Source organism: Hoplias malabaricus, chromosome 7, assembly GCF_029633855.1.
Source record: "Hoplias malabaricus isolate fHopMal1 chromosome 7, fHopMal1.hap1, whole genome shotgun sequence".
In the NCBI taxonomy this organism is placed as follows: domain Eukaryota; kingdom Metazoa; phylum Chordata; class Actinopteri; order Characiformes; family Erythrinidae; genus Hoplias; species Hoplias malabaricus.
In genome coordinates this window covers 12,199,731-12,212,989 of record NC_089806.1, presented here as the reverse complement: position 1 = coordinate 12,212,989, position 13,259 = coordinate 12,199,731, and the positions used below count along the sequence as shown (strand labels likewise).

The 13,259-nt window shown below is 39.0% G+C and overlaps 1 protein-coding gene across 2 annotated transcripts; it reads left to right on the top strand.

Annotated features, from left to right (window-relative positions):
• The first annotated feature begins 2,538 nt into the window (after nt 1–2,538).
• On the top strand, nt 2,539–10,949 carry armt1 (acidic residue methyltransferase 1). Of its 2 annotated transcripts, none has more exons than XM_066676898.1 (5): nt 2,539–2,603; nt 5,470–5,575; nt 6,657–6,898; nt 7,536–7,701; nt 8,146–10,949. In XM_066676898.1, exons 3-5 carry the CDS (start codon nt 6,783–6,785, stop codon nt 8,923–8,925), a joined length of 1,062 nt encoding a protein of 353 aa, XP_066532995.1. In that variant the 5' UTR covers nt 2,539–2,603; nt 5,470–5,575; nt 6,657–6,782; the 3' UTR covers nt 8,926–10,949. The 2 variants fall into 2 exon arrangements, with proteins under 2 accessions (XP_066532995.1, XP_066532994.1); XM_066676897.1 differs by lacking the exon at nt 2,539–2,603 and adding an exon at nt 2,907–3,163.
• The last annotated feature ends 2,310 nt before the right edge of the window (nt 10,950–13,259 follow it).

Here is a 13,259-nt window from a genome sequence, read left to right as displayed (position 1 = left end):
GTTGGTACAACAGGCAGTTTCTCTCACACAGGGTTCAGTCCCCACCTTGGGTCACTGCAGTTTGTTGCAGTCTCACCCTGAATGTGTGGGTTTCCTCTGGGTGCTCCTGTTTCCTCTCAGCCCAAAAACACATGTTGGTAGGTGGACCGGCTGTGCTAATGTATCTATAAGTTGAAATGACTGGAGCCTTATAAAGGGTGTGCTCCTCACTGTGACCCTTCACAGGATAAAGCAGGTATAGAAGACAATTAAAGCTTTCTTATTTTATTATTATTTTTTTATTTTCTACATTTATACAACGTTTTTCTTTAGTTAAGTCATATTATTATTATTTTTTTAATGTTATTTTAATATTGCCTGGACTAGTTTGTTGAACATGTGCACCCACTGAATTTGTTTGTGTAGCATAATTGACAAAATATTTATTCTGATTCTAAATTACGGGAAGATGAAAAAAGTGTGATCATTCTTTTAAATGTATAGAAATATAGAAGAAAATTATATTATCTCTCATTTATGACCATTATCCTCTTGGATGTCCTGTGGCCACTGTTTTGAGGGTTTTTATTTTATATATATATGTATTTTTAAGTGTTCATGTTCATGATGACTTCAAATACCTTCTCATACTGAATTTACTCTTTATTTGTCAAGAGGTATATAATCATATAAAATTAATAAATATATAAATCTAAATCACATTAACTTGATTTTCTGGTTTTGTTTCCAGTTACAGACAATGAATGAATGTTTCCCGTTAATTCTGTCTATAAACACCTTAAGGTGATATATTTTGGACAATAATAAAATGACATTGTAACATTTTTAGTGAGACCTTAACTTAAATCATCTTTTCAAATCCTATAAGAAATGAATAAGAGCAGGATGTGAGCTTTTGTGAAATCATTATGGACAGGAAACATGGGAGAAATTAAGGAACAATTCTAAGAACATGTGGGGATCAATATATTGACACTCAGTAGTCTGAGTGAGCCATGGCTGTCTGCTAAACTAGGTCAGTTGTGCTGCATGGTGATTTTAGGAAATATAGTTGTTAGCATTAGCTTTGGAGTGGATTTTGACAGCACGTTTATCTTAAAAAAAAATAAAAAGAAACCCAGAAGTAGCAGCCTCTACTCTTCTGCGAAGGACGGAAGGTAGCATATTGTCAGTAGCATCAACACCCATCATCCCAAATTTATTAGATGGTGCTCTATCACTCTAGAAGACAGATTCACTCCTCCACAGCCCAGTGCATGGCATTGAGCTGGCTGAATTTTAGCTGATGCACCACTGCTCTAGAGCATGCTATTCTATTATCTCCAAGTAATAATGTATTTCTTAGAATATCACACAAGCTGTATGTGTAAAGTGGAACGCAATGGGTGCATCTTCTAGTAGGTGAATGCTCTGAGTAGTTGGGGTGTCTCAAAGTCAACTTTATTATCATTCCATCTCACCACAAATGTTTTGAGAGAGTGAATCATAGTTCCTCCAGGATGCAATGCTACATTTAAAACAAAAGAAAAACAGAGAGAACAATGGATGTTTTTGAAGGTGGCAGTTTATACAACACAGATTTGTTTAAACATCTTTCTTATGAAATGTAACATCTTTTCTCAGTAATTTAAACCACACCTTTAAAAAGGTTACTGTTATGTTACACGCAATGCACAGTGGTTTATGTGATTGGTTTTTTGTGGTGAAAAATAAGTTTAGACATTTTGTAAACTGAAGGATGTGAAATAATTCATATTTAATAATACACAAATGGAGAGGAAATTATTAAAATAAGTTAATAATTGTTGGGGAAAAAAGCAGGCTGCAGTTAAAACAATTAAAAGAAATCATTGATGGAGTCTGTTTAAATCAATACAATGTTATCAGGGGACTGCATACATACTGGCTTTAAAGATATACAGCCTATTCTACACATACCTTTTTTTTTTACACAGGAAATATTTGTAAGACTTGCATCATCTACTCAATAAGATCAAAGGCCAAACAACAAAAAGCCGATTGTCCTACCAGACCACCACTACATCAGAATACAGCTTTATAGACCTTTCTAACATTGACCTCTCTGTATAACCTCGAACATAGCACTCACTCAGGAGAGTAGTATACTGCAGCAAACATGATACTCTGAAACTGTTTTGGCAACAATTCACCACCTGGATATTTTATGCCAAATTTTTATTTACGAGTAAATTAAATTAAGTAGGATTTCCCAGCAACTCTGTGGACTTTAAAACAAACAACCTTCTGTAGCTACTGATGAATGTGTGTCCATTGCATGTGTATGAAATTTGAAATCAATAACACATTAACAGATCAGTTGTGGCTGTGCCTCATCCATGGACATGAAGAGTGTTTGGGGGCGCAGGTGTTTAAATAGTTCTCATCATTCTGACACCCCAGTAAAAGAGAGACATTACTGCTAAACTCCCAAATAACTGTGTGCCACGTGGTTTCAAATGGGGTTTTGCCTTCAGTAATGATTTTCCATTTTACTCTGTAGATAACAAGGAGGGAGAAGTGGTTTAGCCAGTCATTTGCATTAGCAGAAACTAGCACGACAAAGGAGATAGTAACTGGACTTGGTAAGTCTCGTAGCAGATACAAAGACATGCATGAGTACAAATATTACTGAGTGTAAACCAAGTCCAAGGCCTTGTTCACACCTGGAATTGACATGAGCCTTGGCTGGTCTGTTCACAAGTGAATGGTAAATCAATAACCTGAAATACACTGCTAAGAAGGGGTCAATCTTTCAGTTTTCACTGATGTACAGTTGTTTGGGTGTTTGAACACTTAAAAGTATGCTCATGAATGTCATTAATGTGCGAAGGGATTCTGTGTTTCCAAACACGACCACAGAGGGTCAGTGTTTACTGCGGTGTGACATGAGCCTTTAGCAAATGAAACAAATCACAATCATAACGCTAAAGTAGTTTATCACCCACTGTTTCTTAATGTTTAGTTGCTTATAGTAGAATTGTAGTCATTTATAGAGCTAGCTAAACCCAGCTCGTCTGTTTGTTGTGTTACACAGCCGATTTAATTAAAGGTTAATCATCACAGTTCCTCCTCCGCCTCAGTTTGCAAAGATGGAGACAGATCAAATAAAGACTCCACAGTCGCTTTCTGCTAAATTTGAGGGGTATGTAGGCTTTGTCTGAGACTTTAAAACAACGCACTGTATATATCTGCAAAATATATTAGCAATATCTGATCAGAACTGCTTCTTTTAAAACAGTATGCTGAAGTTCGCGCTTTAGCTGGTTGTTAGCTAGCTGCCTAGCGTCTGCTGTTGCTGTGTTTTGAAACCGAGCTAATTCGCTAACTCTATTTATATTATTATTAATAATAATATTATCTTTATTTGGTAAAGTTTTAAGTTAACATAGAACAGAGAGACATGACACAAAACTACGAGTTGGCTTTTAATCCGCCAGGGACCCATTCGAAGTTCAGTTCCACCTTAAATGTTGCCGCCAGACCGTATGTGCTGCAGTATTTAAGGTAGAAGTGAAAATTCGAGAACGAATCCAACCAAAACAAAATAAAACCACACCGAGTCCACACTTAAATTTATAATATATAATGTTATGATATTGTCAACATTGACCTAAGTGTATATGAAGATTAGGACACTCCTGTGACCATTAAACCCCTAAAATTAAACCCTTCTATTTATGACTTTTGAATTCCCCACATGGGCTTCAGATGTATCCCCTAATAATTAATTACTCTTCATTAGTGTAATATACTTAGACGTCAATTCCAGAAAATGAATGAATTGCAAGAAAAAAAAAAACCCTAATATATTAAAAGCTTAGAAGAAACCCTACACTTCCACCTCCATTCAGTACATATGGATCTTTGAATATGCAGTTTCATTCCCCCACCCCCTGTTCATGTGACGCTTCAAGTTTATGACATCAGAAACCCTGGTTGACTGAATTCACCTGTTTGAAACTGTCTTTGGAACCCTGCAGTGTCAGTTGCTCACAAACTAGGCTTTTTTGCACCTATAACAATGTGTAACATACAACATCAAACTCATTAATTTAAAGGAAAAGAGTTTTCTATACTTTTAAACTTGAAGATGTTTTAAACAAGATAAAAAGAGGTAAGTTGAGGTTAAATCCTCTATAGATATTTCAATAATTTTAAAGTGGAGGTGCTCAAGAAATCACTTTAAATATATATTTGTTCTCTACTGTGTGAAAGGGTGGGGTTAAGGTGACTTTCTGGTGGGCCAACTCAAACATCCTCACAGCGCAACTTTGTCCCAGGCAGATCTTTTTTAAAGGGCCCATATGAATCAGTTAACTTAGTGTTGGGTGGATACAAAAATATTTAGTCATAATAAATATGTGCATTACATGTATTTGTTTACTAGCTTATTCTTTCATTCAGTGCCTTAAAAACCGTTCTAATTGTGTTCTGATTTCCTGCCTGTCATTTTATTTCATTCTAAAAAGTTATCCAGGATAAAACCCCTCTTTTTAAATATTCAGTAAATAAAATGCAGTGGTTTTCACCACATATTAATTTAAAAAAGGTGATTTCTGGCCTTGTAGACAGACTAGTGTTGATGTTGTAGCCTTGTATTCTGTAACATTAGCAGCGTTTATTCACTGAATAGATGCAATGATTTTAAAAACTAAAAGGTTTTGAATGTAGCAGCACGGTGGTGCAGCAGGTTAGTGTCACTTTCACACAGCTCCAGGGGCCTGGAGGTTGTGGGTTCGTTTCCCGCTCCGGGTGACTGTCTGTGAGGAGTGTGGTGTGTTCTCCCTGTGTCCACGTGGGTTTCCTCCGGGTGCTCAGGTTTCCTCCCACAGTCCAAAAACACACGTTGGTAGGTGGATTGGCGACTCAAAAGTGTCTGTAGGTGTGAGTGTGTATGTGTTGGCCTGTGAAGGACTGGTGTCCTCTCCAGGGTGTATTAGCGCCTTGCGCCCAATGATTCCAGGTAGGCTCTGGACCCACCGCAACCCTGAACTGGATAAGGGTTACAGACAATGAAAGTTTTGAATGTACACAAATATGATTTCTTTCAGTTTGTACTTGTAATAGGAAGAATAGTAGGCAAAAAATAGTGAACTGTGCAGAAATGTGAAACAGCAATGAGAGGTAGCATTTCCAAATCACACAACAGGAAAAGAGCCAGAGGTCAAAACCAGAAAAATGCATAAACGAGCAGAAAGCTGAAAAAAGGACTTTGATATTACCAGTGCAAAAGGCAGGCTTTAAGTATCAAACATAGTGAAATAAACCTGAACCAGGTGCAGCTCTGTACACAAAACCACAGAGAATGTGATTCTATTGGAGGGGAAGAGATTAACCCAGCTGAAATGTGACCGGACTCATATTGAATAGCTTCTGTCTCCTACATTGTCTTTTCTTGAATCAGCAGTGATTCCCTAATTCTCATTTGTCTTTTTTTCCCCCCTCAAGATCTTTTGCATATCTCACAGTGAGAGACAGGCTGCCAACAATCCTGACAAAAGTCATAGACACTATTCATCGAAATAAGAAAAACTTCTTTGAGGAACACGGGGAGGTAAACCGAAGGCTTGAACACATTTCTTTGTTTTACTACAAATGGGTCTGTGCCTTTCAGTCAAAACTAAGAAGATACAGTGCTGATAGGCCTAGATATTTATACTCACCCCAATTCCAGATTAGTTGGGATGTTATTCAGAATTTAAATAAAAACTGCATGCAATGATGGGCAAATCGTTTAAAACCTTATATTTAATTGAAAATAATGCAAAGGTAATATTTGTATTATTTTGTAAGTTTAGGTGGGGCACTGAACCAATAACAGACATGTTTCTGTAGTGGAAATCACTGCAGGGGCAGTGAGACACTTTATAGAATCACTGTCCGTGAACACAGTTCGTTGCTGCATCCACAAATGCAGGTTAAATCTTACAAATGCAAAGAAGGAAGCATATATAAACAGGATTGAGAAACACTGTTGCCCTCTTTGGGCCTGAGCTCATTTAAGATGCACTGAGGTGAGACTTATGTTCAACAGATCCAAAATTGAATTATTTTCCTAAAGAGGAAAGGGAACATCCAGCTTGTTATAGGCGCACAGTTCAAATACCAGTACCTTTAATGCTATGGGCATGCATTAGCGCACATCTGTGAAGGCACTGTTAGTGCTGAACCATATGTACAGGTTTTTGGAGCAACAGGCTCCCATTCAGACCTTGTCTTTTTTTGGGAAGGGACTTGCTTGTTTCAGAAAGCCAAGGACAGTCCATTTTCTGCTTTTTAGTAAATGTTTTCAGGCACTAAATAAGTCCAAACCTGACACCTATTGAAAACAATTAGTGCACAATGAAATGAAAAACCCAATTATGATGTAGAAAATCTGAAATCCTATAACAAGGAAGAAAGGGGAAACATTTCACTTTCACCACAACAATACATTTTCACAATTTTTGTACAATTTCAGTTAAATATAGGGTTTTAATGATTTGCAAATCTTTGCATTTTGCCCAAATCTTTTTATAGTTTTGTATTTTGTACATATTTGATATGATCCTATTGGTAAAGGCATATATTTAATATAATAGTGACTGCAAATTGTAGAAATGTATGTTCAAATGTGATCTTGTGTAAATGGACAGGAAGGAGTTGATGCAGAGAAAAGGACCATCTCCTTCCTCTCTAAGCTGAGAAACGAGTTGCAGACAGACAAGCCCGTGTTATGTCTGGCTGATGAGGCAGAGGATACAGCAGCCTGGAATGAGTACATGAAGAGACAGCAGGAGCTAATGGAGGACGGGCAGCCGGTCAGCTGGTTCAAGTCACCTTGGCTGTATGTGGAGTGCTACATGTACAGGAAGATCCAGGAGGCCTTGTGGTTAAAGTAAGATAAGCCTGATTTTTCAATGCAGTAAACTGTCATTGAATCTGAGAATCGATATCAGGGGTGGACAGAATGGCTAAATGTAATACTACCATACTGGACGATGACATAACAATAACATATTACTGTATTGCTCACACTGGATAACAATGTGGGCGGCACGGTGGAGCAGCAGGTAGTGTCGCAGTCACACAGCTCCAGGGACCTGGAGGTTGGGGGTTCAAGGCCTGCTCCAGGTGACTAATCTGTGATTAGTTTAATGTGTTATCCCTGTGTCTGCATGGGTTTCCCATGGTCAAAAAAAAAAAACACATGTTGGTAGGTGGATTGGCGACTCACAAGTGTCCGTGGGTCTGAGTGTGTGTTGCCCTGTAAAGGACTGGCGCCCCCTCCAGGGTGTGTTCCCGCCTTGCGCCCAGTGATTCCAGGTAGTCTCCTGAAATGGATAAGCGGTTATAGACAATGAATGAATGAATGGATAACCAAGAATTAATAAGAATTAAAATTACTGCGTTCAGCAGAGGAGTAAGTCTTTTACTCTATTAATGAGCAGTTGTCCTTAAACCTTTGCCACATAGTGTGTTCTATTCTATGCATTAAATACAATTTCTACAATTTATTTTGTTTCTCCAAAAAGCCCTCCAATTAATGACTTTGACGTGTTTAAAGAGGGAAAGACACAAAGCTTCTTCGAGTCCCAGCAGGCAATAATATCTCTCTGTACACACCTCAGAGAGTTCCTCACCAGTGTGGACAACCCTGATGAGAATCAGCTCTATGACCAGTTTCTCAAGTATGTGCAGGTTAGTATATCTCAGCACCTGACTCTTTTATCGAAGGAGTTCTAGCTCATTTGTACATGTGAATGATGGCCCTGAAATGTAAAGTCCTCAAAATTGTGCCTTCCGGATTAGTGGCCTTTCTGTCATTGTTTACAAGATTGTTGTCATTCCCTTAAGGACATGTATGGAGTCAGGTAAAATGTGAATGAAGGCACTGTACAACATTTAACATTCATCTGTAACGAAGATTAAATACAATAAGAACAGTCACAAACTGTACAAAACTCCATGCATTACACTTTACAGTCATTAATCAGTTGAAACACAACGTGTTTCACAGTCTTTCTGTTTTTTGACTGTGTCCTATGTTTTAGCATTTTACTTTTAAACTTCATTAAATATGTAGTCCGTACTGAGGGGGGTTTTGTACTGTCTGGTGATCTGTGCTGTGGGATGTCCTAACAGGTGTCTTTGTGGGGGAACAAGTGTGATTTGTCCATCTCAGCCGGTCAGGACAATTCACAGAAGACCAGTCCCATTGAGTCTTTGTCCACTCTACAGCGCTTTATCCTGGTGGATGACTCTGACAAGGTGTGGTCAGCTTTAACAGCTCTGTGGGCTTCTGGAGGGACGGAGAAAAGAGGAGCAAGAGTGGACATCATTTTGGACAATGCTGGATTTGAACTTGTCACTGACCTAGTTCTTGCTGATTTTATGGTTTCTGTTGGACTTGCCAAAGAAGTGCGGTTCCATGGCAAACTCTTCCCATGGTTTGTCTCTGACGTCACCAAGAAGGATTTTGATTGGACTTTATCTCAGATTGTGGCATCCAATCACAGACAGATGTCTGCCTGTGGCGTCCAGTGGAAGCGTTTCATGAAGGAAGGCATGTGGTCCTACCATGACCATCAGTTCTGGACATTACCTCACGAGTTCTGCGACATGGCGGCTGATGCAGCTGATCTCTACTCCACTTTACAGGGCTCAGATCTCATTCTGTTCAAGGGAGACCTGAATTACCGCAAGCTGACGGGTGATAGAGACTGGGAACACACGGTTCCTTTTGCCAGAGCTTTGAGGGGCTTCAATCCCGCTCCCCTATGCAGCATCAGGACTCTGAAAGCTAACGTCCAGGTGGGATTACAGCCAGGTCAGGGGGAGAGACTCACCTCTCAGGAGCCAGATTGGATGACCAACGGCAAATATGCTGTAATTCAGTTCTTCTGTCCACGCAGAGAGCAATAGAAATGTTCCTCGAGATAGTGTTCACTACAAGAGCTTGGTTCTTTTAAAACAGGCCCAGAGCAGAAATAAAAATATAATGAAAGTAGGACTGCTTTTACATGCTGTATAAATTATTTAATTAAGTTTAATTTTTAGTTACTTTACGTTTAAAGTGACTAAGACCACAAAAACATAGTCCTGCAGCTGAAACACATCAGAATAAAATCCAGATAGTTCCTGGGAGGTCTTTGAAAAATGACGTCTTGCTAAAAAGAGTGTGAATGTTAATTAGAACTGAAAGATATAGTAAAGTTCTTCATTTTTTTGCTGCTTTTTTTAACAGATGAATCTTGATATCTTCAAGATTTTCTTGTGTGCCATATTTGATATGTTTAAAGAGAGATACTTGAGTGATATACCAAAATATATAAACCAATATTGTGAGTAATGGCCATAATTGTGTTGTTCCCTGTGTCTACATTCTGTTTTTGGGAAAATTATGCTTTCTCATGACAAAGTGTTGGACATTTACTGGAAAATAACTCAGGAGAGATAACTATAGTGGGTTACAACCTGCAAATGTTTCGTCTTTTTTGCATGAACAAAATAACTGTGTTAAAACGGACTCTAAATGAACAAATGTTTTTGCTTGGCAAACATTAAGTTGCGTTAGAACTTGCACGTGCCACTCTTTTCCAGTGCCATGAGGCATGGTACATTAAAACAATAACAAAAAATCTGTGATTCCATATCTGCGTTTTGATGTCGTTCTCATTGCCAGGTGACTCAGTGCATAGCTAATCTCTTGTGCTTCGTTTCATTGACCTGCTTGCTGGAGTATCTCATGCATATCAAGCAGCACCTTATAGATGGAGCTTAAGTAGCAAAGATCCAAGACCACCCATTTAGTTTCACAGAATAGAGAACCTGAGATTACTAAAAGCCACGCAAGATCTGATCAGCTGTCCTCATCCGAGTATGTGACTTAGTTTGCATTTCTGAGAGAAGGGAAAATAAGATCCTTGCTTTGAATTTGAAAAAAATCCACAGTGAGCTGTGTTTGTCCTTCAGTTGTGAGAAGTGATTTCAAGCCGCTCTTGTTTTCTCCGAACAGCTTTATTCTATGTTTCCGCATGCACAGATACCATACAGAAACGGAAAACACACACAGATACATGAACAAATAGTTCTGAATTCTGGATAACAACTGTAGCGTGTTTGTACTGTCCGGTAGAAAAATGATGAGTCACCCACCTGCTTATTCGTTTGTTGCTACATGCTATTTCTGGTTAATTGTAGATAAGTGTACACACTCTCTGTGAAATCTCCAATTCCTGCCACAGCTACACACTGCAAGACAGCCATTCAAACATTACTTTTGTTCCAGAGGTGCATCAGTATGGATAAATGTACAGGGGTTGGACAATGAAACTTAAACTCCTGGTTTTAGACCACAATAATTTATTAGTATGGTGTAGGGCCTCCTTTTGCGGCCAATACAGCGTCAATTCGTCCTGGGAATGACATATACAAGTCCTGCACAGTGGTCAGAGGGATTTTAAGCCATTCTTCTTGAAGGATAGTGGCCAGGTCTCTACGTGATGCTGGTGGAAAACGCTTCCTGACTCGCTCCTCCAAAACACCCCAAAGTGGCTCAATAATATTTAGGTATCTGATATCTGGTGACTGTGCAGGCCATGGGAGATGTTCAACTTCACTTTCATGTTCATCAAACCGATCTTTCACCAGTCTTGCTGTGTGTATTGGTGCATTGTCGTCCTGATACACGGCACCGCCTTCAGGACACAGTGTTTGAACCATTGGATGCACATGGTCTTACTGGTGCAATGTGCAATTAATGAAGATTGGCCCCCAGGCTGCTCCAATTTAGCCATGAAACCTCCCACACTTAAATGACAGGTGTTTCAGTTTCATTGTCTAAACCCTGTATCTATGTGTTGGTAAGCTGCATTAACTTTGTAAACAGTCAGGGGTTTTATGCAAAGATGTTTACTGATCTCACCCTTTCTGGTGATGACATGCACAACTGCAAATAAATACCTGACAATTACTTCACCGTTCTTATGATCAGTGCTTTTTTCTTTGGTTGTTTTACCTCTTTGGGGAGATTTGTTTGAAATAAATCTTGTCGTGTAGCTGATGTCTGGAGATGACTTGTGTGAGCAAACCTTTGCTTTTACACAAAACAGAATCCTCGCATTAGTTCAAGTTATTGGTCAACCACTTAAATGATGTTATATAATGATGTTGCTGATAAATTGTTTATTAGTTCCTCGTGTTCTTGCACTGGAGAGGAGGGGAGAGCATGTAGCTCTCACGAATACATCAACAAATTCAATAATGTGCACCAGAAGAACTGAGCCATGATCCAACATTTGACTTTAAACAAATATTTGTGTGACCTGACGAGGTCCAGTTATCATTAAAATTATTGTGGGCTGTAGTATATTTTACATCTGAAAAACAACATCTTAAAAGACAAAAATATACATTTTATCAGCCCAAATACTAAAATAAAGTCCTTGTTTATACACAGATTTTATCCATAGTCCATTTAAACAAAGTCTTAAAGCCTTAATAAATATTTTATTTACTGTCATGTGGAAGGTTTTATTATTGATGTTGGGGAATTGCAGAATGAGGGGATTCCCCCACCTGCACTGTGACCTTGGTTATTGTGTGGTGAAAATATATATATGAGTAATTATAGTAACTGAAGCCTCACTCGCACTTTCATATGCATGCATATGTGGACTTTTGCATTAAAGCTTCATTAGAAAACGGTTTAGCAGCAGTTCACACTCACTCCAAAGCTGTGAACAGGTGACCGCAGGTTCTGGATGAAATCATGCTTTTGATTTTTATTATTATTATTATACAAAAAAACAAAAAAAACACTTCAGTTGAGGTCATGGGTCACAAGGCTAAATGACGCCTACATAAGCTTTTCATGACAACTATCTATATGACTAACATCTATCTATAACTGCTTATTATAACAAATGTCAGTCAAAATACGCAATACTAGGGTGAAACTGATTAATGCAGCCTTTAGAATGGTGCTCGCTGGAATAATACTACAGACGTTTGTGAGGTCATATAGTGAAGAAATAGTCCTAGTAACATTGGGATATCAGTAGTGAGATTAAATTAATGATCATCAGATTCAATGTTCTGGTTTGGCTTCTCTGAGTCAATGATTGAAAGGTTGTCTAACTCTTTTTTTCCCTGTAATATGGGGTCATCAGACTGAATCCTGATAAAACTAAATTGTGACAGAACTGAGCTGAATATCATCACTCTCCAAAGAGAAGCATACATTAATTCATTCATTCATTCATTGTCTGTAAGGGCTTATCCAGTTCGGGGTCATGGAGGGTCTGGAGCCTAACCAGAATCACTGGGCACAAGGCAGGAACACACCCTGGAGGGGGCGCCAGTCCTACACAGGGCGCAAAGAAAAACACGTATCTTCATTTTTGTTGATATTTAATTTACTACATCTTTTGAACACAGCAGCTGTCCTTCACATGATGAACTGACCAATAAAAAAACACTGCAAGACCTTTTTTACATTGATGTCCTTTGAAAGTATTTGTATTTTTTCCCATCTCCTGTAAATTTACTACTTTGGAGATAGATGTTGTTCTTTGGAACAACAAAGATATGCTCATGTTTGTGTTATTAAATTATACATAATATACACTTGAGTGGGACAGATGTTATAAAACCTAGTCTAAAAACAGATTTCCTGACTGAGTGGACAATGTTTGAAGACATTTGTAAATACTCAGTAAAAACACGTATGAACACCAATTGAATTATGCATTACGTTCATTAACGGCGCAGCAGGTTAGTGTCGCAGTCACACAGCTCCAGGGGCCTGGAGGTTGTGGGTTCGATTCCCGCTCCGGGTGACTGTCTGTGAGGAGTTGGTGTGTTCTCCTTGTGTTCACGTGGGTTTCCTCTGGGTGACTGTCTGTGAGGAGTTGGTGTGTTCTCCCTGTGTCCGCGTGGGTTTCCTCCGGGTGCTCCGTTTTCCTCCCACAGTCCAAAAACACACGTTGGTAAGTGGATTGGCGACTCAAAAGTGTCCGTAGGTGTGAATGAATATGAGTGTGTGTGTTGCCCTGTGAAGGACTGGCGCCCCCTCCAGGGTATATTCCTGCCTTGGGCCCAATTATTCCAGGAAGGCTCTGGACCCACCGCGACCCTGAACTGGATAAGCGCTTACAGATAATGAATGAATGAATGAATGAACGTTATTGGATCATTGCATAGTTTTGCAGTGTGGCACTAATAGCCTGCTGTTAACAACCAACAATGCCTGAGAG